A 25,432-nucleotide genomic window follows, 5' to 3' on the forward strand; every position below is an offset into this window, starting at 1 on the left:
GGAATTCTCGCTCGGGACGAGGATGTGAGGGACGATTTCCAGTCGTTTCACCTGCGACGTCCAGAGTCTCGAAACCTCCTCGGTATCCCGGATTCTTCCCCGTTTAACGTTTACTCATGGGCAAAAATGGCCGAATTATTATTTCTCCACTCTCCACGCGGGACACCCTGTATGAGGCGACGTGATTCCACGCGTTTCGGGATTCTAATATTAGCGGCTTATTCAGTTAAACGAGAAATAGGTTTTCCGTAATTCGCGGCAAGACGCGCAGCTGCTGTGAAAATTGGACAGCTTAGTAATGATTTTGTAGCATCTGGTGAGTAAGCCGGGACAAGATTCGCGTCAGTGTGTTGTGTCGTAGCCGCCTCTTATTATAGCGAGCCGGTGCGGAAAAGCGACAATTAAGGACTTGAACGCTGGATCGCGCGTTTTTGACATCGTGATGGATTCTTCCGTCCTTCCACTAATATACGATCGCGCGCCGCGATTCGTTCCGCGCAGTGCGTGGCGATTAACAGCGGTTAATCGCCCGGAACTTCTTGCTTCCTTGCAACCTTGATCTCACGCAAGATGCGACGATCGCGAAATCCTCCCCGATACGAAGGAAGGCAAGTGTCCATTTGTTACTCCACGGTTTGCAATTGCGGGAGTTTTGGTCTCTAGGTATCTGAAAATTTAGAAAGTCCGTGATCTCAACCATAAATGTTGCTCTTTAATCACCGAGATCATAGTTAACGCAATTAACATGAATTACACGCCGCTGCGAAATATTTGCAATTCTTCGGGTTTCTATAATGGAATTCCAAAGACGTGAACGTGGATTTTTCTTCTTCCAAAGCACAAACGTCTGATGTGAAAGAGGCATACGTTTCCTTTGATCATTCGTGCCCTCGCGAATGTGCGAGGCTGAAATGCTGGATTATCTAAGTGCGCGCTCGAAAACAGAAATTTCAAGTCAAGGGTCACCCGGCTCGTTCAAACGAGACAATTCACTTTGACCCAGTCTGATTAGAGAGATGCGAGCGCCAACACACGACGAAGGACGTATCGGTGTAGGGCGTCGGCAACGTGTCGAGGTCCTGAGTCAGAAGGAAAAAATGGAAAAAACGGCCGCCCTCGTGGAAAGTAGGACGTGCTACTTTTAAATAGTTCTCTGTCGTACGGCTCGGGTTATTATTGCGCGATCCAGATTTCGTGGATGATTTCTCGCACGAGATAGACCGAAAAGCGGGGAAAATCATTTTTTCGGACATCTCCTCCAAGGACGATAACCTGTGGATGTATACGTGTCGTCATAGATATACATCGTCGCTGATTTGCGGGAGATGCGAGGATTTGTGGGTTTAAAGGGAACAGAGAGGTCTGCCAGAGAGTGATCGTCTCCCGCGACTTGAAAGAAAGAAAGACTCGCACCGTACAACATATAGGAGAGATGTATTTTTAAGAGCGAGAGAGTTCTGGTTCTCTGCTTCGTAACGTTTGCAAAAAGAAAGAAACGAGTAACGCGTGCGAAACGTTCCAGCCGCAACGATGACGAAATTCGCGATTCCATTGCCTCGTTGCGTAATTTCAGTTTCGTGTCGATTCAAAGGGGATCATTTATTGGCTGGATGGTGGGCCGGTGAATCACGTTTAAATTTAAGCGTTCTGCGCGCTTCCACCCGGCTGCGCACAATCTTGTCTTCATCGTGTCGAAGATGCGTGGGCGTTTTTTCGAGAGCGCTGATGACTTCGGCCCCGTGCTCGCGTTATATTCTAAATGCAGCCATCCACTTGTCCCGGTATCGATCTTGTGTTTACGCTGGATCACATCGGAACTTTCTCGCGTGTATTAATAATTGCGAATAATCTTATCTCATAAATATCGTCGAAAGATTTAGATATTTGCGAGGTAATATAATTAATAATTAATAAGAAACACAGTTGCGAGTAAATCAGTGTCTATTTAAAGTTGAAATAATTTTAATTACTAATTTATTAATAATTATCTGACAGATAATGTTCGAACGGATACTCCTTGAACGAAGGGAAGAACGGGAAAATGTTTCGAGAGATTATATAACGGTTTACAATAAAATTATATATAAAGATTGATAATAAGATTTGTATGTCGGTGTTCGTTCGAACGTATTTTTCATTTCTTCACGAAATGAGTCGTCGCCGGGAGTAAGTACGCGGCTGAGCAGGACGCGACTTGAAGAACTTCCTTCCCGCTGACGTAACTTCCTCCTCTTGCTGAAATTGACAGAAAACAAAAAAGATAGCCCATAAAACGTTTATTATAGTTGGCCCGAGCACGATCTACCCACTAATGGCAAGCAAATGAGAGGACGAATGAGATTATATATTAAAAACTCGTGCATTCTCTCGCTCTCACTTTCACTATTTCAATACTCCGCCGGCTCTCGCGCGCGAGGAACTTCGTTGCGCTATTACCCTCTTTTATTTATATTCCACTTTTGCCGTGCTCTCTTTAAGTCCGTTTAATTTACGAGTCGTCTTATTATTGCTAATAGTACGTGAACGTACGTACCTCTTTTGGACTTTCCCTCTCCGTCGAGTACGCGCGACTCAGCTGTCTCAATAACGACATATCGGCGATATCGCGCTCGTTATCGCCGAGATTCGAGATCCGTGATCCAAGATCCGTGGACGTGGAAACCTAAAAGGAGATTCGCGGAACCTCGATAATTCATAAGCGCAGCCCCAGAAAGAGAGAAAGAGAGAGAGAGAGAGAGATCCTGCAACGTTAATTTCACATTCCGCGAAACGGCGGCCGATAATCGACAATCGCTGTCATCCTCGCCATTCACTTACGTTGCATTGATCGGGGATTTCCGCAACGATATCAGGATCGAAACGCACCGTGTAGTCGCCCTTCGCCTTCGACCGCTTCTTGTCCTTCATGACGCTCTTCTTGGATTCCTGATTGTCCATCGTCGATTTGGTTTGCAACTTCTCCGTGGCTTCCTTCAGCTTGTCTTGGAGATCGTTATTCCGTTCCGTGGCGAATTGATAATCGCTCCTTAGGGTAATGTTCTCTCCTCTTATTTCTGTCAGAGACGTTTTTAACACGCTATTCTCTTTTATGATATTATTACTCGTCTCATTCAGATGATCTATGGTCTTCCTTAACTCCAACAAACGCGTTTCGTAGCCGCTCGTCAAGGCCGAGACTTCTTCTGCGTGTTTGACTCGGGTCTTCTCGTACATAATCTCCGCATTCTGGGAGGATTCAGGAAATATCAAGATATCAATCGTTTGAATTTTATGTTAATATGTGTGATTCACACTCGTTACCTTAGTCCACGTGCTCTCGCGCTTCGCAGCTTCCTCCTTCTCCCTCTCAAAAATCTTCAATGTCTTCTGAAGTTCAACGTTAGCGAGATCGTCGCCAATCTTGGCGCTTTTCAGAGCTTCTTGCATCTCGGCGTTTTGCATCTCTGCAATGTGCAAGTCCTTCCTCGTGTCCGCGAGCTTGCTTTCGAGATTCTTGATGCAACCCATCTCGTTAGTTAATTTTTTTTCCATTCTATTTATGTCGTTAACCAGACTTGTCTCCCTTTGTTTCATTGCGCTTAATACCACTTCCAAGTTTTGAATCTAAGAAATAATAGCGTTGTATACAAGAATAAGGATAAAGGATTATACAGGGTGATTCATTTTAGAAATATTTGTCTGTTGAGATTAAAATAAACGAAATGTATAAAAATTAATAAAAAAATTCTTGTTAATAAAATTAATAAAAAAAAAACATTCACTCTTTCTGTCTTTGTTTTCAATTCTTTCTCCCCCATGTCTTGCTTCTCCTTCAAAGCTTTGTATTTGCTAAATGCCTCTTCATTACTCGCCGTTATTGCTTCAATTTGATTTCTATATGACAAAGACAAAAATCAAACCAATTCATCAAATTGAAAATTCAACAAATTCCATCAACTTTTAATCGCTTCGAATACTCACTTAAACTCGGAATTTTCGTCCCGGAGCTTCAAAATAAGCTCGTCCTTCTGCGCGACAGTATCCACAATATTGCTCTTGTCTTGTTCCAGAGTATTTAACTGCGATTGTAAAACCTCGCATTCAGTCAGAAATCGTTGTTGCTCCTGTAAAAAAAAATGAAACGTCATGAGTGGATTGTAGAATTAAGAGATCCTGGAGCTCCCCTCCCTCGATGTACCTCGACAATCTTTTTCTTCTCTTCGGCGTGCGCGCTGGCCAAACTATTTTGCTGCACAAAAAATTCATTATTGGCATTCTCTAATTGTCTTTGCAGTTTATTTTGCTCCGCCAACGCCGCTTGCGTCCTAAAAAAAGAAAGAATTATTCAGCTGACACTATGTGGCATAGTTAGTGCGATTTATTGCGTTTGGCACGAAGACTCACTTCTCTTCTTGGAGCAGCAATTTATTTTGCAGTTGTGTCGCCGATTTCGCGATGTCGCATTTTTCATTCTCGACCGTCTGCAGTCGCAACTGCAAATTTTCATATTCGAATGACAGTCGCTGCTGTTCCTGAATTAGAAAAGAGCCGCCGGTCAAGACAGAATAAATCTATCTAAATATAATAAGTTTACGGCATATGAAAGACAAAATGCCGGATGTAACGAACTTTGATGAGCTTCAACTTCTCTTCGTGCGTTTGCGTTAATGCATTCTTCTGCGACTGCAGTTCGTAAACGGAGTCCTCCAATTGCTTCCTCAATTTATTCTCTTCCGTCGTTGCTTCCTGCAATCTGATCCGCGAAACGATTCTGATAATATCGTTATGTCTCTCTTTACGTATTGAATCATTGTCGTGCGTGCTACAGTTTTACCTTTTCTCTTGCAGCAGGGACTCGTTTTCCAATCGCGCGATATGGCTCTCCAGATCTGCGATCGCAGAAATAATTATCACGAGAGGAGACTTGGAGTTGAAAAGATTAAACGACCTGGAAGTTCGGAATGCGTACCTGTCAACTTCGCGTTGCTCGACTGCAGCATCTGAATGCTTTCTTGTTGTTTTAGGATCACATTGTCATACAAATTGGACAGATTAACACGGTGCTGCTGGAAGCTCTCTAAACTTTCGCTGATGAAATTGAAGTATGCCCTGATGGTTTCGATGGATTCCCAAGTGGCGTTTAGTCTGTCAGTCCGTGTCAGAGAAAAAATCAGGTCATATTGGTTGCTTTTCAGCAAGAAAACACATAAGTTTACCCAGATCTCCGTGAGAACATCCGTGGAATCGACGTGGAATTGACGTGGAATTGACTTTCTTACATGGATTCCACGTTGACTACACGTGGATGTTCTCATCGGGATAAAATAGAATATTCTATTAATATTCATATAAAATACGCATGTTCTTAATTCCAGGATACTCGAATCGAAATCGAATATTCTATGAATATACGTATAATATCGTAGAGCGAGAGAGAGAGAGAGAGAACATTAATGTAACTGAAAAAAGTAGACAATTCTGTATAAGCATACATACACTAGACGGTATTCAAAGTTAGATCTTATTTATTTAAAGCAGTTGTAGCATAAAATGAATTTGTTAAGGCTTCGTTAGAATCTATATATAGACTTCGCTCAAAATTAACGTTTATTACTTAGATAGTGAAAGTTATGGGAAAGTATTTTTCTTCCAGTAAATGATAGACTTATATAGAAGCCCCTTAATATCACCACTGAAAATCCGATATTCCGCGATTCCGGTATACAACTACCTTAAGTTCATCTTCAAATGCTGTACGAGTTGTTTTATTGACATACATCTGCATATAATATATCTGAAGAGGAATTTAAAATGACTTTAAATACAAGATCTGACTATGAATACCGGTCTATGACACACGTATTTAATTGGAAACTGAGATCGGCGCGTGCACGCGTGGGACTGGTTTTGTGTTTCTTTTAGTCGCAGGACTTTCTCACACGTCTTACCGACGGCATTCGATAAAATATTCTATATACATTGATAGAATATTTATAATAGCGCCATTTAAATATATTAGAAACCTACTATCAATATATGTTTTTTTAGTATTTTCTATGAATATATATAAATATTTGTAACAAATATTCACAGAACATTCATAAGTTGTTCTTGTGTTATCTGGATATCCTGATAGAAATATTTTACTGAAAATATATAATGAAACTTTACTGAAATGTATTTGAAATTCTCCTTCAATTGACCCTACTTCATTATTATTCCATCAGTATTTCAATAAAAATTCTATTTTCAGTTAAATGTAATAAATTTCGCGATATCTAGCATTTCAAAAAATGTATTATTACTTTTTAACAGTATAATTTCATTAATTAAATTTTGTATATAATATAATTTTGTTAATATTACTTTCCTATAATAATTTTCTTTCTTTATATTTCATAATATTACTTCGTCTGAATGTCTTCCTTGTTGCGCATCTCTGCTTCCAAGGACGAGGTCAAGAAGATCTCCGCCCGCTGGCTCTGCTTCAGCTTCCGTTGTAAAAAATGGATGTTGCGTTCATAGTTTTGCGAAACCTGCTTCCTCTCCTGCGAGCTCGCATTTTCAGTCACTTGCTGCTTTTTACAAGCGTATATTGCGTGAGAGAACTGAAGAGGGAGAAGATGTTTCGCGGTAGTTCATGAATATAGAAGATACCTCTTTCGCTTGGGGCACTACGATATCTATTCCCGTTCGCTTCATCCATTGTCCGATCAATGTGTCGATAAACTGGCCGCCACTCGGCGTGCTTGGTCGAGTTTTCTCAGCATCTGAAGATTCTCCATGAACATTATAACAGCACAACTGAGAGCTGATGAAAGTAGATAGAACTTACCTTCTTGCATTTTTCTTCTTTTTTTCTATTCCTTCAATAGGTGAACTGTTACCGTCGTCGTTGGATTCTACTTTGTTCTGCGAAACGCAATAGAACGCAGTTGTCGCAACAATGGAGAGATCGATTGGCAGACAATTTCAAGCCGATTCGATTTTCGCGCGAGTAATTTTCTGCTTAAGTCGAAAATGCCTAATCGGAATGTTACGTTTACAGGAGCAGCGTAAAATCTTACAATTGTTCCGCTACAGTATTGTATAAAATGCGTGTAAGATAATAAAATATGCGTAACAAGTGATTTCATATTGTAGTTGGCGCACCGTACCAACATATTGCGACGCTCTCTATCGGCCTATCGTGCAAACATTTTCACGTATCACAACGATCTTTTAGGTTATGTCAGCTGCGTAGTGCTTTATTAAAACCTTTCCAAGTGAATATTTTTCAAAGAACGTGCACGTTAACGTAGTATCCGTATCCTTAGTCTATCGTGAATTCAGGATATTAGAATTCAGAAACGAATGCGGATAATTAGTTAACACACTTAGGAGTTACAAATCTAATGAAACTTTCGTTAACCTTTTCAGCCTTCCTGTCACATTTTATAACTCTCCAAAGGTTCTCAAGATTCTTATATATTTTCTCTCGGTGTTATTATTACAGTGTACTAACAACTCACAGTAAAGTCTGTCAGAGGAAGACCAACCATGTCGGGGTTATTTGAGCAGATCAAACTGCTGTACGATCAGACATTATACTCCAATGTGATTTCCCTGACAAACCTGGTGCTCTCCCTCAGCGAGCATAATGCCGACTTGCTTCCCGGCTACAGCAAGTTCCACGTGTACGTCTATTATGCAGATGCTCATTTTCACTTGGGCAAATACCGCAGGGCAGAGACTCTATACAAAAAAGCCCTACAGTTCCGCAAGTGCCTGCTCAAGTCGAAGGGCACGGGGAAGCCCCTGTTGGACGGACAGAAAGATCTGCCAACGGATGTCAATATCAAATACCAGATTCATCTGTGCCTGGTGAAGTCTAAGAACCTGCAGGAAGCGCTGCAAGTGCTGCAAAGTATACCTGGCAAACAGCGAACTGCCAAGGTAAACATGGCGTTGGCCAAGATGTTCCACGAGCAAGGAATGGAGCGGTCCGCTATTACCACGTATAAAGAAGTTCTGAAGGAGTGTCCGATGGCTCTGGAGGCAGCCGAGGGGCTTCTTTCCTTAGGGGTGAAAGGTACAGAAGTTAACTCACTGATCGTTAGCTCTGGCTCGATAAACTTGGAGTGGCTGAACTCATGGATCAAGGCACACGCTCATATTCACAATAGGGAGTATACACACGCCGTGTCGACATTGCGTTCATTAGACAACGTAGTTCTGCTCAGAGACAATTTCAATCTACTGACGATTATGGGTGAATGTTACTATTACGCTGGCGACGACAAAAATGCCCTCCTGTGCTTGAGACGTGCTCGGGTTATCGAACCGGACATAACCAAGGGGTAAGTGTTGAGCACGATTTAGAGATGTGCGGATTTTCTGTGTCGAATCGTTGAGATATAACTTTCACAACATAATCATTGAGATCTCCGAGTTATTCGAGCTTGCAAATCTCAACAAGGAACAATACTCGTTACCTCTCCGCAGAGTGGACGTGTACGCTGCTGTGCTGTACAATATGCAGCATTACAAAGAGCTGGAACGGCTGATACCGGCGATAAATGTGGACAACGAATGCACCGGCGAGATCTACGTGGCCATGGCGTACTCCCTGTACGCGGCTAGGAAATTCAGCAGGGCTTACACTCTCACCGCCCAGGCGTTGAATCTGAATCCGAACGATATAGAGGCCACCATACTGCGCGGCAACATCCTCATCGAGCAGAAGAAGTACCAGGACGCGTTATTCTTCTTCAGGCACGCGGCGCAACAGAAGCCTTACAGATTCGAGCCGCACAAGGGCCTCGTGGACTGCCTGGTCGGGATGCACAGGCTACGGGAGGCCCTGAATATCGCCAGCACCTCTTGCAAGCAGCTGGGACATACCGCCAGAGTCCTGACGGTAAGGCGAAATCCGATACGTGATTCTGAAGACGCGGTACATCGCTTTCTCTTTGCAGTTGTACGCGTCCGTGCTCATGAAGGACCCTGTGTCTGTGAGCAAGGCCAAGAATTTGCTTGAAAAGGCGCTGTCTCAGGATGAGGTCTACTTAACCGCGGTGTTCCACCTCGCGGAAATATACGAGCAAGAGATGAACTTGGAAGCCGCTATCGAGTTGCTCGAGAGGCAGGTGGAGATCCAGTCCACCTGCAGGCTTCACCAAACCTTGGGAGATCTGTGGGCGAGGGTACACAACGAGGAGAAGGCTTTGGACCATTACGCCATAGCTTTGAAGTATATTACCGATTTTTGCAATCTCAAGTACTCAACTACCTAATTGAATCCATTTTTTCCATTTTTCATTCGATAATATTTTTATTTCGCGTAGATATTTAATTATATATATGTAACCATATAGAGACAAAGTTCGTGTGTGTCACATATATATATATAATTTTATATGATTATATATAAACATATTTTCCCGGGTTGTAAGAGATACGACTTTCGTACTTTGCGTTCTCAGCTTGGATCCGAGCAACAGAAGGGCTCTGGAGGGGATGCACAGGCTCGACAATTCCTCTAGCAAATTGGACTCCGCTTACTACATGTCCGTTGGTGAAGAGCAAGCCGATACGAGCTACGATGTCGGCGACGGCTTGCCGGACACTGACAACGACGAAGCGCCCGAGGAGAGCGAGACTGAAGCCATTTGGTCGGACATGGACTTGGAAGCGAACAGCCAGTAATCGTCACTATCCTATAGAAACCAATAATAGTCAGTGATGGTCGACGGACCTTTCGGCTTCTAGACTAATATCAATCGCGGCCAATTTCTTGGAGAAGAGGATCCTTGAGGGAATAAGCCATAGCGATGACACGCGAGACTGACTGCGACGATTTGCAATTAGAGCGTTTACATTATTTGTTAAGAAAATCATGTATAATTATCATTTTTATTTATCGAAGATAATAAGATTTGTTTCGCAATCGATGCTCATACTGTGTATCAAGCCCCGAATTCGCCGAACACAAGTATAAGTTGATTCTCCTCCGAAATCAACAATCCTGTAGAGAAAAAAAAAACTAAAAAAGAAATGGCGAGAAACGATAGAGCAGACGTAGGAAGGTAACGTTCAATCGCCTCGAGATGGCGCATCGCGAATTTGTATGCGTTGGCCGATTTAGATGCGCATCGGGCCAATCAAAGTCTATGATAAACGGATGCAAACTGAAACATCGGGCGTCCGGTGTTTGAGGTTAGACAAAGAATATCGCGGTTATTGTCCACAGCATTCCTGCGGCTCCTGTCGTGAACAATTCATCGTGTATGTAGTGCAACGCGACATCGGCCGTTATCATGAGTAAGATGTATTCGACGGCGAACCTGTCCGACAAGGAGCTGAAAGAGCAGGGGAACCGTCTCTTCAGCCTCCACAAGTACGAGGACGCGGCCAATTGCTACACGAAGGCGATCGTGAGTGGCGTCGATACATGCATGTGACGTATCTCGATTCGAGATCCGAATTTGGGCGCACGAATGTTGCTCGTTACGCAGAAAGATATTTTTTGTTTTGAGTCATGAATTACGCGGTCGGCTGAGCGTCGACGATTCGACGATGCCCCTGGCGCCCGTAGTACGAACTAAAAAATAACGACGAGTGGGAGATTTAAATCCGCCGCGTCCAGCTGTACGGATCTCGTTGTGTGACTCGAATACGCGGTGATACGACGGTCAGAATTGCGTGTAAAACGATCGACGAGCGATCCTTCATTTCTGTCTCAATTATCTTATCCAGATAAAGAATCCAGATCAAGCGTTGTACTTCACAAATCGGGCGCTGTGTCACTTGAAGCTGAAACGATGGGAATCCGTGTGTCAGGACTGCAGACGAGCCTTAGACATAGATCCCTGCCTGATGAAGGGTCACTTCTTCCTAGGGCTAGCTTTGCTGGAATTGGAACTTTACGACGAAGCTGTCAAGCATTTACAAAGAGGTACTGGGACAGCGTAGTGAGCTTTCGCGTAATCTCGCCATTCTATTGAATGCCTCTTATAATGACGTGTCACATAAATTTTACTATAAATATCAAATGTGTGTCACACAACGCAGCTGTGGACTTGGCAAAGGAACAGAAACTAAACTACGGCGATGACATCACCAGTGTACTCCGACAAGCCCGTAAACGTCGCTTCCAAATAAGGGAGGAGCAAAGGATCGCACAAGACATCGAGCTACAAACTTACTTGAATCAGCTAATTATAGACGATGCGAAGCGCAACTTAACAACTCTGCAAGAACAGGAATCAGAGAAGGATTCCGATGCAGAGGCAAGCTCAACTGAATTCGCTATGAGAAAGGAGGAGATCGAAGAAAAGAGAGACACTTGCATAACGCGGCTCAACGATCTCTTTGCCAAGGTCGACGACAGGAGAAGGGTTCGTTTCTTTTTGTCTTCTCTCTACTTTTACTTTTCAGAACAAGAATGTGGCCAAATAATCATATACAATATTTTCCAATTTTTTCTCACTCCATTTTGTATCCAATTCTGGTATCAGATTAAAATACTCACCAAGGGTAGTATTTAGGATGAGTGACTGATTTCTTCTCATATGAGTAATAAAACTACTGAGAAACAATAATTTATCACTGGCCCATTTTTCGCAGTTAGTAGTACTTTTTTATAAAGGAGAAAAAATAGGGAAAAAACATCTTAGCAAATCTCTTTGGAACGAATGTCGCATCCTGTGATCCCGTAAAACATTTTCAAATAAATTGTATACACAGAAAAGGGAAGTGCCCGATTACCTGTGCGGCAAGATCAGCTTCGAGATTCTTCAGGAACCGGTGATCACTCCCAGCGGGATCACATACGAGCGGAAGGATATCGAGGAGCATCTTCAACGGATCGGTCAGTTCGACCCGGTTACTCGTGTGCACTTGACGCAAGACCAGCTGATTCCAAACTTGGCGATGAAGGAAGTAGTCGATACTTTCTTGCAAGAGAACGAATGGGCATTATATTACTGATATCAATATGTAGTTTACTATTGCGTGGTTTAAATTAAGATCGCAATCCTTGACAATGGAGAAAGATAATTCAACGTTGAATAGGGACTTTCTGACGAGTATAATATAGAGATCATGATAAAGAGAGAAATCTCAAGGATGTATAATAGTAGAATATACGTGTAAAGGATTCAATATTTTGTTACCGTTAAATACTTTCCCGAAGGAAGCTGTGCAAGAAGCAGAAGCACTTATCCTCAGATAAGTATGCGCGTTAGCGAGTAATTAATTAATGTAAGGATCATGAATAAACCCTCGGAGAGGATATATTAATTCTCTAAATACTACATTTAACAATTATATAATATAACAATTAGTTTCATATTTTCACTTAGCTTCTCTTTATCAGTAATCTCAAGCCCGCTAAAATTCGGTCGATTCTCATAATATGTAGTTATATTTGAGAGAGGTTTGAAATTGAGGTGTCGAAGGATTGGATGAAAGCTCAAAAGTTAATGCAAAGTTCTAGTTCACTGGTTAGAAGAGAAATATAGGATAATATATCTATGAAGTGCTTATATGTAGCATGTAATTTTTGTTTTATTATTAACAATAAATTATTTATTTTCTAGCCGAAATCGCTCGTGTTATTACCATGCGCTAAAACGAAATATTTCATTTTCATTTTAGTATATTAATAATGACAAAAGAAAAGACTAGATCCACTCAAGGTATTTATTTCAACATTCAACTGACAACAATATATTCATATATGTATATATATATATGTATATATATATATATTTACAGTTTTACGTATACGCAATATTGTGTATATATATCGCAATCATCGCAATCGTACATAATAATTATTTGTCATTACCGTCCGTCGTCGGTGTGTATTTCCTGAATTATTGCGCAAGCTATATTGACGATTAACTAAAGTACTGACAGGTAGATCATTTTATAACCCCAATGATAACTGCAGTTGTCGCGATAATCAACAATTATAACGTCCCCCTTCTAGTTTTATTCTTCTGCTCTCTCATGCCCCCTTAATCGAATTAATTTCGCATTTGTTGATCGTATCACAACATTCTGTGGAAAATTAGCTCTTTCAGCCATGAAAATGTGCTAAATAAAATGACGAAAACATGATAATCTTCAATCAAGTTCAAACTCTTAAGAGAAATTCTTTGACATTGAAGAAATTTTTTCTTTTTTTTTCTTTTACAAAGGGAGATTGAGCGAGTATACGAGATAAAAAACTATTACGTATAGTGTAACAAATGATATGATATCAAGATATGGTTTGTATCTCGTCATTAATTAACCGATGACGACCTCCGTCATCTTAATCGATGACTCATATTGTTATCGTTTAATAATTAGTCACTTAACAAGTCGCTAATGCAGTTTTTTTATGTTTCTGCTTACTCTGACTAATAGATAACCCGAGGAAACGAAAGTCTACTTATTGTCCATGTTGACATTTGTACGTTTTAGGCGAATACTCCACAACCGATTAGTCATATGAATCCGTTAACTCTCTGCACTAGAATATTTTTCTCGTTTCAACATGAAGCTATAAAATCTCGTTAATCAGCTAGAATGAGAGACTCGTATTTACTATGCAACTGTTGCAGGAGATAAAATGCCAACTAGAGATGATAGATAAAGTTATCCTATATAAAATAATGCAACGTGTATTAGTCTCTTTCAACATGGAATATAGTTATTCAGAGTGCAAAGAGTTAAGTTTTTAAAAGTGTCACCGGAAGATATATCAGGCCGTCGCGAACGTCGTTCGCGAGGAAATGCGAAGATCTCGTAAAACTTTCGGAAACAACAATTCGTGTTCAGTTTCGACCTGGATCTCAAATCTAAAGCGTTCTCTTTGATTATATATATATGTATGCATGTATATATATATATATATATATATATATATATATATATGTGTGTGTGTGTGTGTCATCTAGCTTTCTGGAAGGAAAAAGATGTGTGTCTTCGTCGTCAGGTCGAATTTAAACACGAGCAACAGCGTGGAAACGAGGACAATAATTGACCGGCTAAACAATTTAATTAACCTACGAGGCCCGGATAATGATAATTCCCCTTCGCCCGGAGAGGCCAGGGTTTTACGGGGCGAATCAATCGAGTGACCCGGCCTTCCGGGCTCTGCCCGAAAGCGCATCACATGTTGCGCAGCTCCTTTGATTAGTATTATTGTCAAGCATGATTTATAGTCCGATTATTATTATTGTCATCAATTTTACCTTCTTTACGCTAAATTCGTTATTGTCACGTTATCGACCCACGTGATCAATCGGTGGATTCGTAGATCCCCCCCGGATCCTTAGATCTTTGGGTCCTCCGGCATTCACCTGCTTGAACGCTCAGCGAGAACTCGCGAGCTCCTGGACACTTAAATTAGTCACATTCATTGGATCTGTAGAGAACCATCGATAGAGAATCATCCAAAGCTCGGATTTACAAATATATCCATAGATCTAAGGAGCCAACCACCGTTCTGCTGATCCAAGGCTATCTATCTAAAACAACGGTTTCGGGTACATCCACCCAAGGACGGCTCCTACCGCTAATCTTATGTTAAATCTGACGTTAATCACAATCGCTAAGGAGTAAATGTTTCATCTCGTTAACATCTCGTTATAGCCCGCAATCGAAAAATCAGCCCCACTCAACTTTCTCTGCCGACGCGACGCGCGATTGTGTCGATTCGCTTGAGAATCCTGCGTGTATCTGTGCGTGTAGATATGTTTGTGCAGATATATTCGTTTGTGTACGTGTGTGTATGTGTGTGTGCGTCCGCGTTGATGGTGCCTAAAATTCCTCATTATTCCCCGAAGCTTCAGAAGCATCCATTTCGCACACGGTTAACGTCACTTAGGAAACTCAAAAACGAGAGATCATATATCTTTCGGGCGGAGATACACTCGAGTGTGTGCGTTCCGGATCATGACATGCGCGTCTGCTTCGTTCCTTGAAACTGGAGAACTTGTCAAACTCCGAGGAGAAAGCTGGATCTTCGACGGCTGTTCTAACTACTGGAGTCGATCGAAACTGAGAGTGAAATGAGCCTCCTAATATGAATGTATCTCCGTCTTTGCGCCATGAAGAAAAAAAAGAACAACAAAAACGATAGTAGACTCCTACCGCGCCGTGAAGCTCTTAATTGACACAATAGACAAGATCCTACCACGCGGATGCGCTTACTACGATTCGACCGAACAGGTCCGTCGAGATGTACGGCTGCCGCTCTCGGCCAAGCGGCGACCGAATATGGACACGTCACAGGGTGAAGTGGAGCGTGTCCCGAGCCGAGAACCAGCGGAACGCGCGTCGCCACAGAGATCGATCCTAGGTGAGGTCCTCGTCCTCGTCGTCGCTGGTACCGCCCGTAGGGCAGCACAGGCCTTCGGAACCGTCGCTCCTGATGCAAAACAACAACGTCTCGGCCGCCGTCACCTCGTGCGGCACGATCCCGTGGAATTCCTTCAGGTCCGCCGCGGGGAACCAGGCCTTTTCGTTGTCGTCGATGATGAGGATTCCGAAGTATCTACACATACGTTCACGCACAAAATGACTCCACGCACTTGTAAAACTGTCCAAACGCTTTCTTTTTACTTCAGCAATCAATGAATAACAGTTAAAATTAACGTAATAGAAATAATGAGGAAAGATAGATTTAAAAACATAAGTTGCATGTTATACTCATTTTCATAAAGCAAAATTACATGATATTTTGAAGATCGACTGAGTAAAAAGAAAAAAAAAGTATCGAAAAAAATATCGAAACTAAGTAATACTGATATGGATACGAATGTCAAAAGAAAATATCCGGCATTGAAAAAAATATATCGATACTAGTATTATATCAGTAGTATCACAACATTTCTTGTTGGAGGTGTCGTAGATCTACAATGCAATCGTTGGCATTTGTGAAGTCGTGCAGCTTTAACGTCGATGCGAACCTGCAAATAGCGACTGCGGGTATCCATAGAACGGAGGTGAGAATGAGGATGGCGATGAGAATGAGCGCCCAGACCGGCCACTCGTGTCTCTCGGTGATGCCCTTGCTCACCACCCAGGCCGGATATCCGCTACCTTCGAAGAATATCTCCACGAAGGATGCGATCAGGATGCTCAGCATCGCCAATGGACTCAGGTACTTCCAACACACGAGCCAATAGAGGCCAGGCCGGTTACCAGTCATCAGTTCGATGTCGTCGGCGAATCTAAAAGCGTCACGGAGAGATGCGTCTTTCGCCGAAAACCTCATAGATCCATGCGTCCTTTGTTCCTTACCTCTTCAAACCGTAGACATAGGACACACCTATGCACTCGAAGAACGCGATTATAAGCAACGGGAAATTGCCACTGAAGTTGTCGAACAGGACAAAGACGTAACTACCAGCTCCGTGAGCAAAGGCCATTGAGATCACGCAGCACACCAGGCAAATCGCACCTACCGGAAGATCGAATTCATTGATCTTATTCGTATAACTTACTCGAAGAATATTTCTCTTGTCACTGCAAAAATAACCTGTGAGAATCTCCTTTCTCAGATTCGGAAAGAGCTTCATGTCGACGATGCTGGTGACGACGCCTTCCAGAGTGCCGAACTGGGAATCGATCCCCAGCGTGAACAGCATCAGGAAAAACAGCACCGACCAGAACTGCGCGCCGGGAAATTGATTGATCGCCTCGGTGAAGATGATGAACGCCAAACCAGTGCCCGACGCCGACTGCGCGCGACCATCGTCATCGTCGTTATTCGTTGTCGAGATGAGAAATATAGAAGAGATACTTCGAAGAGTGAAAGAGGTACTCACGTTATCCAGCTCTTTCTCCAGATCGCATTCAGGCAGTTCCGGCATTATCAAGTTGTCCAACGATCCGTTGCCGCTCGTGATGTTCAACAGAACGCCGGCAATCGGAATCTCGTCGGGTATCTTGTCAGGTTGGCCGAAGATGTTCATCAACGTGCTGTTCCTTTCCGACAGGCATTGCTCGTAAACCATGGTGGCCTTGAATCCTGCCCAAGTTGGAACGCAGATTTAACAATAAGAGTTCCCAACGAGGTAGCAATCGCACGAACCTATGATCGAGAAGACGACGATCCCGGCGAACATGGACGTGAAGCAGTTCGTCAGACTGACCATAATAGCGTCGCGGTAGCAATTGTTGTTCACCGGGTTGTACGAGGAGAACGCGATCAAACCGCCGAAAGCTAGGCCCAGGGAGAAGAAGATCTGCGTCCCAGCCTCCAGCCAGACTACCGGATCGGTCAACGTATACCACTGAAAGAGTCAACGATCATTCGCGATTTACTGATCGCTCGTCAGTGCGCCGATAAGCATGGGGTAGAAGGTAAGTTGCGGCGTACCTTTGGCGTGAAGAGATGCCGCAGACCGTCCGACATACCCGGCAAGGTGACGCCCCGGAAGAAGAAGATAATCAGGACGATGTACGGGAACGTAGCAGTCACGTACACGACCTGAAGAAGACGAAGAACGGTAGTTAGTATCGGAGACTCTCATTTGTTGCGACAAATAGAGATGTTGTGATACTACTGATATAATATCGGTGTCGATATTTTTTGTTTTCAATACCGGGTATTTTTCTATCGATATTTTCTTTGGATATTTATACCCATATCAGTGCTACTTTGTATCGATACTTTTTCGAATCGATCTTCAAGGTATCATTTTCGCTTCATGAAAATTAATATAACACACAACTCACGTTTTAAACCTATCTTTTCTTATGACTCCCATCACGTTAACTTTACGGTTATTTATTGATTGCTTTCAATATTAATATCGATACTTTCGTGGTATCACAACATCTCTAGCGAGGAGTCGTACCTTGCCTGAGGAAGCGATTCCCTTAATCATGCACATGTAAACCAAGATCCAGGCGATGATTAGCGCCAAGGCTATCTTCCAGTTGAACAGCTCCGGCGTGTTGATGTCTTTAGATATCATCAGGGTGGTTCGATACCAGAAATATTGCGTCGGGCTGCTGACCTGCGAATCGATTCGCACAAATTATACATGATATCGGCACACGCGCGCGCGTATACCCACACACGCGCGCACACACAGTGTGCGGAAATTAATTTGTGATATACGTGAACGTAAACTTTAGCGTTACCAAACACTCAGGTTCAGGCGCGTAAGATCCATTTTGAAAGTACCTATTGGGACACTCCGCCCAAGGTAGCTGCGATTGGAAACTCTGTAAGGACAGATTTTCAGAATAATTTGTCGAACGGCGAGCGATACGCACAGACTAGGACGAAATAGACGAGTCTCTTACCTGAACAAAGTAGAAGAGGCACCAGGCGATAATAGTGTTGTAATAGAGGGCCACGTTGAAGGAAACTACGGCGCTGCTGACTCCGATGCCGCCCATGTACGGAGATACCTTTCGGGAAAGAATGCATTCGGTAAATTAATTAAGTATACTGGGAAAAGGTATTTGATAGTGTCACGTACGCATTAGATTCATCTTCCAGACTTTCAACATACGTCTTTAATATAACAAAATACTTCGTGACGAGAATTCTCGTTCTCGGCAGTCAAGACGTTCGATTCATATTAATCAATAATAAAAAATCTTTTTCTCTCTTTCTTACTTGATTGTTTACCTCCGGAGCTTTTGATATTTTTCTCTATTTACAATCAATAATTGTCGCTCATTAATTGTTTCTTTGCTTTTCTTTCATTCACCTGGTTCCACACACCGATGGCGCCTTTTCTTAATCTTTGACCGATTGCCAGTTCCAAGTAAAATATAGGAATACCTTCGATGGCCAGCATCACGAAGTAAGGGATTAGAAAGGCGCCTGCGGAAAACACAAAAGCGTTGAAAAGCAGCGTTCGGAGAAAACAAGTTTTGCTGAAACGACGAATTGCCGCGCAATCCGTGAAGAAGCGGAAACGCACCTCCGCCGTTCTTCTGAGCCAGGTACGGGAACCGCCAGACATTTCCAAGTCCCACTGCGTATCCCACGGTCGCCAGGAGGAAAGTGAGCTTGCTATCCCAATTTTCACGCTCATCCTCGCCCGCTTCCGGCCGGAAAGTCGCCTTGCCGTCGTTGTTGATGGCGCCGCCGTTGTTTCCCGATTTGCTCTACGCACGGAATGAATTGCTGAGTGAAGCCCGGCTCGGCGGGAAGAGACACCGGGAGCTTTTTTGGAAGCTTTGGAAGCGGAAAAAGAGTACTTTGTTAGGACTGCTGTCCTCGAAGGCCGCGTTGGTGGCCCCGGAATTGGCAGTGGTGACGCTCTTTCGATTATCCACCACTAATCTACCACGCATCTCTTTCATTTCGAGCTTATCGATGCTCTTCTGGGGCTTGAGGTCGCGGGAACTTTGCCGGCGGACGAGATGAGCCGTGTTCGCCATATCTCCTCCCTTTTCTCTTTAATCCCTCTCAGATCCGACGACTCTTTTGATCAAACGAAAAGGCCTAGACGCTCCATCCTGTCGGAAGAAGGATCGAAATCATTGGAATGACCAGTACGAAGGAGCCGCCGGCAACATGATGGGATATCGCGTTATTCGAAAAGTCGAACACTTTTCATATCACCCTCCCTATAACTACTGATTGATTACGTTATTCTCAGATATAATAATAAATGACACTTATTACAGAATTGATATGTAAAATAGGCGCGTTAACGTTTGCAATCGGTCGTCGCAACACGTGTCCAGCGCGCCTACGGTCGGTCGGATTCTAATATCGTTAAATTTGAAAGACGCTCTCTCGACGCGCGGTGATCTTCCCCCGGTGGGTTTGACTCGCGATATCGGTGCGTTCCCGATCCTCGCAGCTATCGATAGCGTACGAGGAAGCGGGAAGGGACACACGTGTCCTCCTTACGCAAAACTTACGTACGTACGTTCCGCGTGTATGTGCGACAAAAAATCGATGGGAAATTCCAGTAGGAGACGATTTTTCCGAAGGAACGTGCGAGCGTTCGGTACTAAAAGCTCTCGCTATTTTTCACTCGACAGTTTTGCGACACGATCCACGAGGAGGACGTCCCGAGGAGCCCCGTTCGAGCCGAGATGTGCGTGTCGTCCTCGGCGTACGTGCGAAATTTCCAGGCAAATATATACGCCCCCGCGCGCACGAGTATTCTTCGTTTCATTCGCATATCCGCGGGATTGACGGGGGAACGAATTGGTGTACGCGCGGTGCATCGCAACGCAGCGATGAGAAGAACGCGCGCCGTTGTTAGTCATGAGACGCTTCGAGAGGAAAGCGGAATCCTTACCGACCTGCCGGGACCAAAGGAGGAAACGCGGGAGGAGCTTGTCCGCGGCCGAGGAGCAATTCGCCACTGGTGGCACCTTGTGCGCTGGTGATGGTAACTTTTGAAATCACGGTACCCCCCGAGAGGAGGATCAATAGCCGGCGCCGGCGCTCCGACGCGCTCTCTCTCTCTTTCTCCCGCCCGAAGGAAAGCGCGCGCGACGGAGTTCTTCGAGAGGAAGGCCGGTAGGGCGTGTAAAAGGGAAATGCCGCGACATGATTTATCGTTCTCGACGACCCGACACGAAACGGATGTGAAATCGTTCGGTGTGTACGAGAAGTGTAAGTCTGCGCGCGATCACGGGTAACTGTGTCGCGTGTTGATTCAGCAGAAATCGGAAGAAATCGAAAGGCCCGAGTACCTTCCGTATTATCTAACCGACTGATCACGCTGTCCTTGGATGTGATGAATATTAAATATAATAAATAACATTTATTACAGAAACAGTCGTATCTCCCGCACACACGAGAGATGTTATGATTCAAAAGCAATAATATAAAAAACGCACAACGATAGAGAAATCCACGTCTAGCTCCGCCGTTCTGTGCCACTCTGCGATAATGTTGGATCTGGGATCTTTTGTAATCCTGTATTTTTATGTTTTACATTAGGGAATTGCTCGTCAATCATGTATTGGGTATGAGCTAGTATTTCTGTAACATATAAAGCTTTCATGAGACACCCGTGAACTCGGTATTTTAACAAATATTGAACTGATAATTGGAGTTCTGTACTGTGAAACATTATAATAAGTACTGTACCACTTATATATTCTGAATTATCTCATATATTTCTGAACATTCGATATAGCAGAGGCAAAAAGGGTAGATTATACTTACTGTTTATAGCTATTCTCCCTTCATTGGCCTTCTTAATAGCAGCAAGCACCTTATCTGTATTCTTCATCTTGTCGTAACCGAGTAATTTTATCTCATTATTTATACAATAGTATCTAATGCAAGAAAAAAATTGTGATAAGTTGCACCGAAGTAATTAAAGAAATACCAGTTCTTTTTGAAACGATAGGTACAGATTGTTAAAATATTCGAAGGATTTGATGGCCCACTCCATCAGTAAATCAAGTTTCGGTCGACAATATGATCCGTTGATCAGTAGTTTCATTTCTTCATCATTATCTCTCACAAATACCTTGCTCCTAGCTCGTATCACGTTTTGCAAAAGATTGGCCAATTCCTGAAATCATACATCACACACAAGTTTAAATATCATATTTCTTACGATCGTAAATTAAAGAATGCAGTTAAAGAAGGATACCTGAATAACACGGTTGAATTGTACCATAATCTTAAAGAGATGATCCTGCTCTTCGTCAAGAACCATAAGAATGTTAAATCTTATTCTATGCTGCAGTTCCTCACTGATCTCGGCATCGTTGTAGTCTGCATCATCACTGGAATAATCATACGACAACATATGATAAACGATCATTGAGTATGAGGTAAATCGATTATTATAATACTTGATTTCGCTCACCTAATAAGTTGAAGTGTTTCACTTTGATCATTCAACGCAGTGAGTGATATCTCGATTTTCTTGCCAATAATCAACCATTCGTCGTAGAAACTATGTAACCGTTTGTAATAACGCTGAAGTGCCTTGTGCAATTGACACGACATCGTACAATTTTATATAGTCGTTAGAAATTTTCAATCACGCGTATTTTGACATTCGTACAATATAACTGCGATTGTTGGGAAAACAACACTGACGAAACTTGGAAAGTACGTCTGACCAGCCCTTGAGTTATACTACTTGAGAAATAGAAAGTACGCCTGACTCCATCGTTTAGTCATATCACAACCTCAGTTTCTCGTTAAGTATAGTGGCGGCTCGTAGCGGAGATTCTGGAACTAAATTACAGAAATAACAGGTCTAATAATTCCGTAAACCCGTTATTTCTGTGACGAGCGAAAATTTATTTGATTGAAGAGCGAGAAATTATTTGATTGAAAATGTGATACAAGCGTTTTAAAGAGAAAACTTTAAACTTTTTATTTATTTCGCTCAAATATTTTTACGCCCATAGTTAGAAATTAACTTCTCCTTACGGGGAAAAAGTGCGTGTCGCTGTTGGCGACATTACTTGCTTGCGGGAACAAAGTTCATTATTTCTTCACGATTTCTTTAGAACCACCCGTCTACGTGGTCTTCGTAATTTGTGGCTCGGTGCTGTGTGGAATCACCTGTCAGACGAAGCTGCGTGCGAATCGGCACGAATCGATCCGGCGAAGCGAAAGAACGGTTAGCGAGCGGGTGTATTGGTAGACCTACGCCGTGAGAAACGTTAACGCGCACCGATATGACAGCGGTCGATCTTCTCTAGTCTAGCTGTGTCGTTCCCTCTCGCAATCCCAAGCGGCAGCATTATCTCTCTCGCGAGCAGCGTGCAACGAGCCCGTCAATAATGCAAAGTGTCATAAACTCCGTGAAAGGCACCGCTTTGGGTGTCGCTGAATACCTAACGCCGGTGTTGAAGGTAATCGTCGCAATACGCTTCCTTAACCTTTGTATTTCAGCCAAACGGACATCCTTAATTTATCAGGGTAGATTAGATTCTTTGGCTTGAGATAGCAGGGCGAGCAACGTAGTGGGGAGACGTGGGGATGTCCCGGAATTGTTTATTTTTACACTCACTGTAATCACAGGGTTGCCACAGACCTGGACAATCGGGAAAAGTCACGGAAATTTAAGAAGTTCAGGAAAAAAACCTGGAAAAAGGAAGAGAAAAAATAAAGAAATCTGGAATTTTGAACTTTGCTCACAATTCCCTTAATTGCTCTTAACCGTATTCTTTTCTCCAATACTCATTTATTTTTTGTTGGCCTGAATTTGCATTCAGAATCATGTTATGTTACTAAACTTTTAAATTTGTGTAGTTTCTAATAATATAAGCTATTTTTCCTATAATTCCTACATCTAAATTGATCTTCAGGAGAGCAAATTTCGAGAGACAGGTGTTTTGACACCGGAAGAGTTTGTAGCAGCCGGAGATCATTTAGTACATCATTGCCCTACATGGCAATGGGCTACCGGTGATGAGGACAGAGCTAAGTCTTATCTACCGAAGGACAAACAGTTTTTGTTGACCCGTAATGTCCCCTGCTCACGTCGGTGTAAGCAGGTAAGAGCAGCTGAAATGATATATACTTCTGTCTTTTTTCCCCTGTGTTTACACATACTAAGATCATTTGCCATGTTTGTAGATAGAGTATAGCAACGAACAGGAATGTATTATAGAAGCAGACGATACCGAGGGAGGTTGGGTGGACACCCATCACTATGACATCAGTCTTGCCGGCCTGGATGAGAGGGTGACGGAAATGACATTGGAGGAGACACAGCCGTCTCAAACGGACAATGTGGACGACGATGAGGACGACGAGGATGCCGCTGACATGGAGGCTTTCGAAGTTAGCGGAATGTTGGACGAGCAGGATAAGGTAAAGGGATAAACTGTCGAGAGGAACGTTCGTTTAAATTGGCGAGTTTACGGAGAACGATTTCCTTTGTCGCAGCACGTAGCGCCGGAGAACACGAAGAAGACCGGTCAGGAGAAACGGGACTCGTTCTCGGAGGGGGAGATTATCCGCACCCGCACCTACGACTTGTACATCACATACGATAAATATTACCAAACGCCTAGGCTGTGGCTGTTCGGGTACAACGAGGTAAGACACGTGCTCTTTGATCCCCGAGTTTTTAAGTCTTCGAATCAATTGGTTCCTAAGTCCACTGTGCTAATTATGCTCTTATACCGTCTCGCAGAACCGGAAACCGCTCAATGTGGAGGAGATGTACGAGGACGTTAGTCAGGATCATGCCAAGAAGACTGTCACGATGGAGATTCACCCGCATATACCTGGCCCTCCCATGGCTTCTGTTCACCCGTGCAGGTGAAGAAGAGAGAAACAGAAAAAGCGAATCTGTGATCACACAGATCTGAACTTCCTTATATAAAAGTTCTTTATCATTTTGCGAACAACTACGCAAAATTTCGCGTTACTAAAGATTGAAAGTCCATGTATAGAGGTTCCTTTAATTAATAACTCGAAAATTTGCGTGTTATCTGCAAAATGATAATATCATTTTTGGTTCAAAGTGGTCTAATCTACAAATATATGACAGTTGCTGTGTCTAAATTCCTAGTCTTAATCGATTGAACGTTATTGTTCATGGTTTGTCCGCAGACACGCGGAAGTGATGAAGAAGATCATCGAGACGGTGATGGAGGGCGGCGGGGAACTAGGAGTGCACATGTACCTAATAATATTCCTGAAGTTCGTGCAGTCCGTCATACCCACCATCGAGTACGACTACACGCAGAATTTCATGTTAAACGCGTCCGGTTAAATGTATCGCTCTAGTGCGTTGTGATTGATATAAATCGCTTACGAAGCACATTCATAGCGGATACGCGCGAGATATTTATGTATCGATGTTTTACCACGCTTCTCGTCGTCGAGCAAATGATATTCGAGGTCGCAAGAATGCGAGGACTGTGCGATTATTAACATGTGTCTTGAGCTTGAAGAATGTACCAACGATGTGAACCGTTCATTCCCATTTGCGCAATCGCGAGACTAAAGATTTTAAATCGGATCTCGACGTTGACCAATGTCGTTAAAGATCCGTTCGTTATACTCGATTGAGTTCGATGTAGACGTGCACCGGCACCAGATGATTTTTACACTCGCGAAACACAGCTGAGCACATATTATTTGACGTGACAACCGTTAGACAATAATGTGGAAGAATGAAGGCTACGGTGAAAGCAACGAAGAATCCAGCAACGGAAAGAGAAACTCAGAGAGAATTATATGAAAGCGGTTTCTTTTATATATTAATAATTATGTAAGCAAATCCATTCGCTCCAGCGTATCATTTATCGAAAAAGGAAAAGAAGGAAAAGATGAAAAGAAAAAGAAAATAAAAAGGAAGGAAGGAAAAGCTTGAATATTCGTCGGAGTCGATTATAGTCGATCGCTAAAAATAAAGTGACTATTACGAACAACATTGGTGTCTAATTTATTCACGCGAAATTACGCGTGGCTTAAAATAACGACGCGAAATTACGCGTGGCTTAAAATAACAACGCGACGATAGGCGGCTAAACAACTCCTTCTGGCTGA

At 43.0% G+C, this 25,432-nt stretch overlaps 6 protein-coding genes across 10 annotated transcripts; 3 read left to right on the top strand and 3 right to left on the bottom strand.

Annotated features, from left to right (window-relative positions):
• The first annotated feature begins 9 nt into the window (after positions 1-9).
• On the top strand, positions 10-9,911 carry LOC106748902 (anaphase-promoting complex subunit 7). 3 transcript variants are annotated; one of them, XM_014627823.1, is made up of 5 exons: positions 10-608; positions 7,475-8,318; positions 8,464-8,878; positions 8,937-9,211; positions 9,444-9,911. In XM_014627823.1, the coding sequence occupies exons 2-5, from the start codon at positions 7,519-7,521 to the stop codon at positions 9,664-9,666; spliced, it is 1,713 nt and encodes a 570-aa protein (XP_014483309.1). In that variant the 5' UTR covers positions 10-608; positions 7,475-7,518; the 3' UTR covers positions 9,667-9,911. The 3 variants fall into 3 exon arrangements, with proteins under 3 accessions (XP_014483309.1, XP_014483311.1, XP_014483310.1); XM_014627825.1 differs by having other exon boundaries at positions 10-316; XM_014627824.1 differs by lacking the exon at positions 10-608 and adding an exon at positions 7,159-7,244.
• LOC106748901 (synaptonemal complex protein 1-like) lies at positions 616-6,906 on the bottom strand. Of its 3 annotated transcripts, XM_014627819.1 has the most exons (14): positions 6,815-6,906; positions 6,637-6,749; positions 6,388-6,554; positions 4,949-5,124; positions 4,814-4,868; positions 4,609-4,732; positions 4,384-4,511; positions 4,178-4,304; positions 3,961-4,103; positions 3,762-3,873; positions 3,301-3,603; positions 2,818-3,225; positions 2,534-2,662; positions 616-2,235 (listed from the first exon to the last, which is right to left on the bottom strand). In XM_014627819.1, the coding sequence occupies exons 1-14, from the start codon at positions 6,822-6,824 to the stop codon at positions 2,143-2,145; spliced, it is 2,088 nt and encodes a 695-aa protein (XP_014483305.1). In that variant the 5' UTR covers positions 6,825-6,906; the 3' UTR covers positions 616-2,142. The 3 variants fall into 3 exon arrangements, with proteins under 3 accessions (XP_014483305.1, XP_014483308.1, XP_014483307.1); XM_014627822.1 differs by lacking the exon at positions 2,534-2,662 and having other exon boundaries at positions 2,866-3,225; XM_014627821.1 differs by lacking the exon at positions 2,534-2,662.
• An 85-nt stretch (positions 9,912-9,996) lies between the features above and the next one.
• On the top strand, positions 9,997-12,566 carry LOC106748904 (E3 ubiquitin-protein ligase CHIP). Its single transcript, XM_014627827.1, has 4 exons — positions 9,997-10,394; positions 10,717-10,915; positions 11,032-11,357; positions 11,707-12,566. Exons 1-4 carry the CDS (start codon positions 10,278-10,280, stop codon positions 11,947-11,949), a joined length of 885 nt encoding a protein of 294 aa, XP_014483313.1. The 5' UTR covers positions 9,997-10,277; the 3' UTR covers positions 11,950-12,566.
• Positions 12,567-12,741: 175 nt separating this feature from the next.
• LOC106748956 (sodium-dependent neutral amino acid transporter B(0)AT3) lies at positions 12,742-20,348 on the bottom strand. The gene is made up of 14 exons (XM_014627922.1): positions 20,244-20,348; positions 19,186-19,446; positions 18,906-19,092; positions 18,690-18,805; positions 18,277-18,384; positions 18,112-18,195; positions 17,823-17,984; positions 17,342-17,452; positions 17,054-17,255; positions 16,788-16,990; positions 16,499-16,700; positions 16,261-16,420; positions 15,927-16,190; positions 12,742-15,511 (listed from the first exon to the last, which is right to left on the bottom strand). The coding sequence occupies exons 2-14, from the start codon at positions 19,366-19,368 to the stop codon at positions 15,313-15,315; spliced, it is 2,181 nt and encodes a 726-aa protein (XP_014483408.1). The 5' UTR covers positions 19,369-19,446; positions 20,244-20,348; the 3' UTR covers positions 12,742-15,312.
• A 351-nt stretch (positions 20,349-20,699) lies between these two features.
• Positions 20,700-22,060, bottom strand: LOC106748957. The gene is made up of 5 exons (XM_014627923.1): positions 21,777-22,060; positions 21,558-21,693; positions 21,313-21,476; positions 21,122-21,234; positions 20,700-20,935 (listed from the first exon to the last, which is right to left on the bottom strand). Exons 1-5 carry the CDS (start codon positions 21,917-21,919, stop codon positions 20,811-20,813), a joined length of 681 nt encoding a protein of 226 aa, XP_014483409.1. The 5' UTR covers positions 21,920-22,060; the 3' UTR covers positions 20,700-20,810.
• A 396-nt stretch (positions 22,061-22,456) lies between these two features.
• Positions 22,457-25,099, top strand: LOC106748890 (ubiquitin-like-conjugating enzyme ATG3). The gene is made up of 6 exons (XM_014627808.1): positions 22,457-22,779; positions 23,236-23,424; positions 23,507-23,743; positions 23,819-23,971; positions 24,069-24,196; positions 24,491-25,099. Exons 1-6 carry the CDS (start codon positions 22,708-22,710, stop codon positions 24,651-24,653), a joined length of 942 nt encoding a protein of 313 aa, XP_014483294.1. The 5' UTR covers positions 22,457-22,707; the 3' UTR covers positions 24,654-25,099.
• Positions 25,100-25,432: the final 333 nt, after the last annotated feature.

Source organism: Dinoponera quadriceps, unplaced genomic scaffold (assembly GCF_001313825.1).
Source record: "Dinoponera quadriceps isolate SergipeBrazil2010 unplaced genomic scaffold, ASM131382v1 scaffold3271, whole genome shotgun sequence".
NCBI lineage: Eukaryota > Metazoa > Arthropoda > Insecta > Hymenoptera > Formicidae > Dinoponera > Dinoponera quadriceps.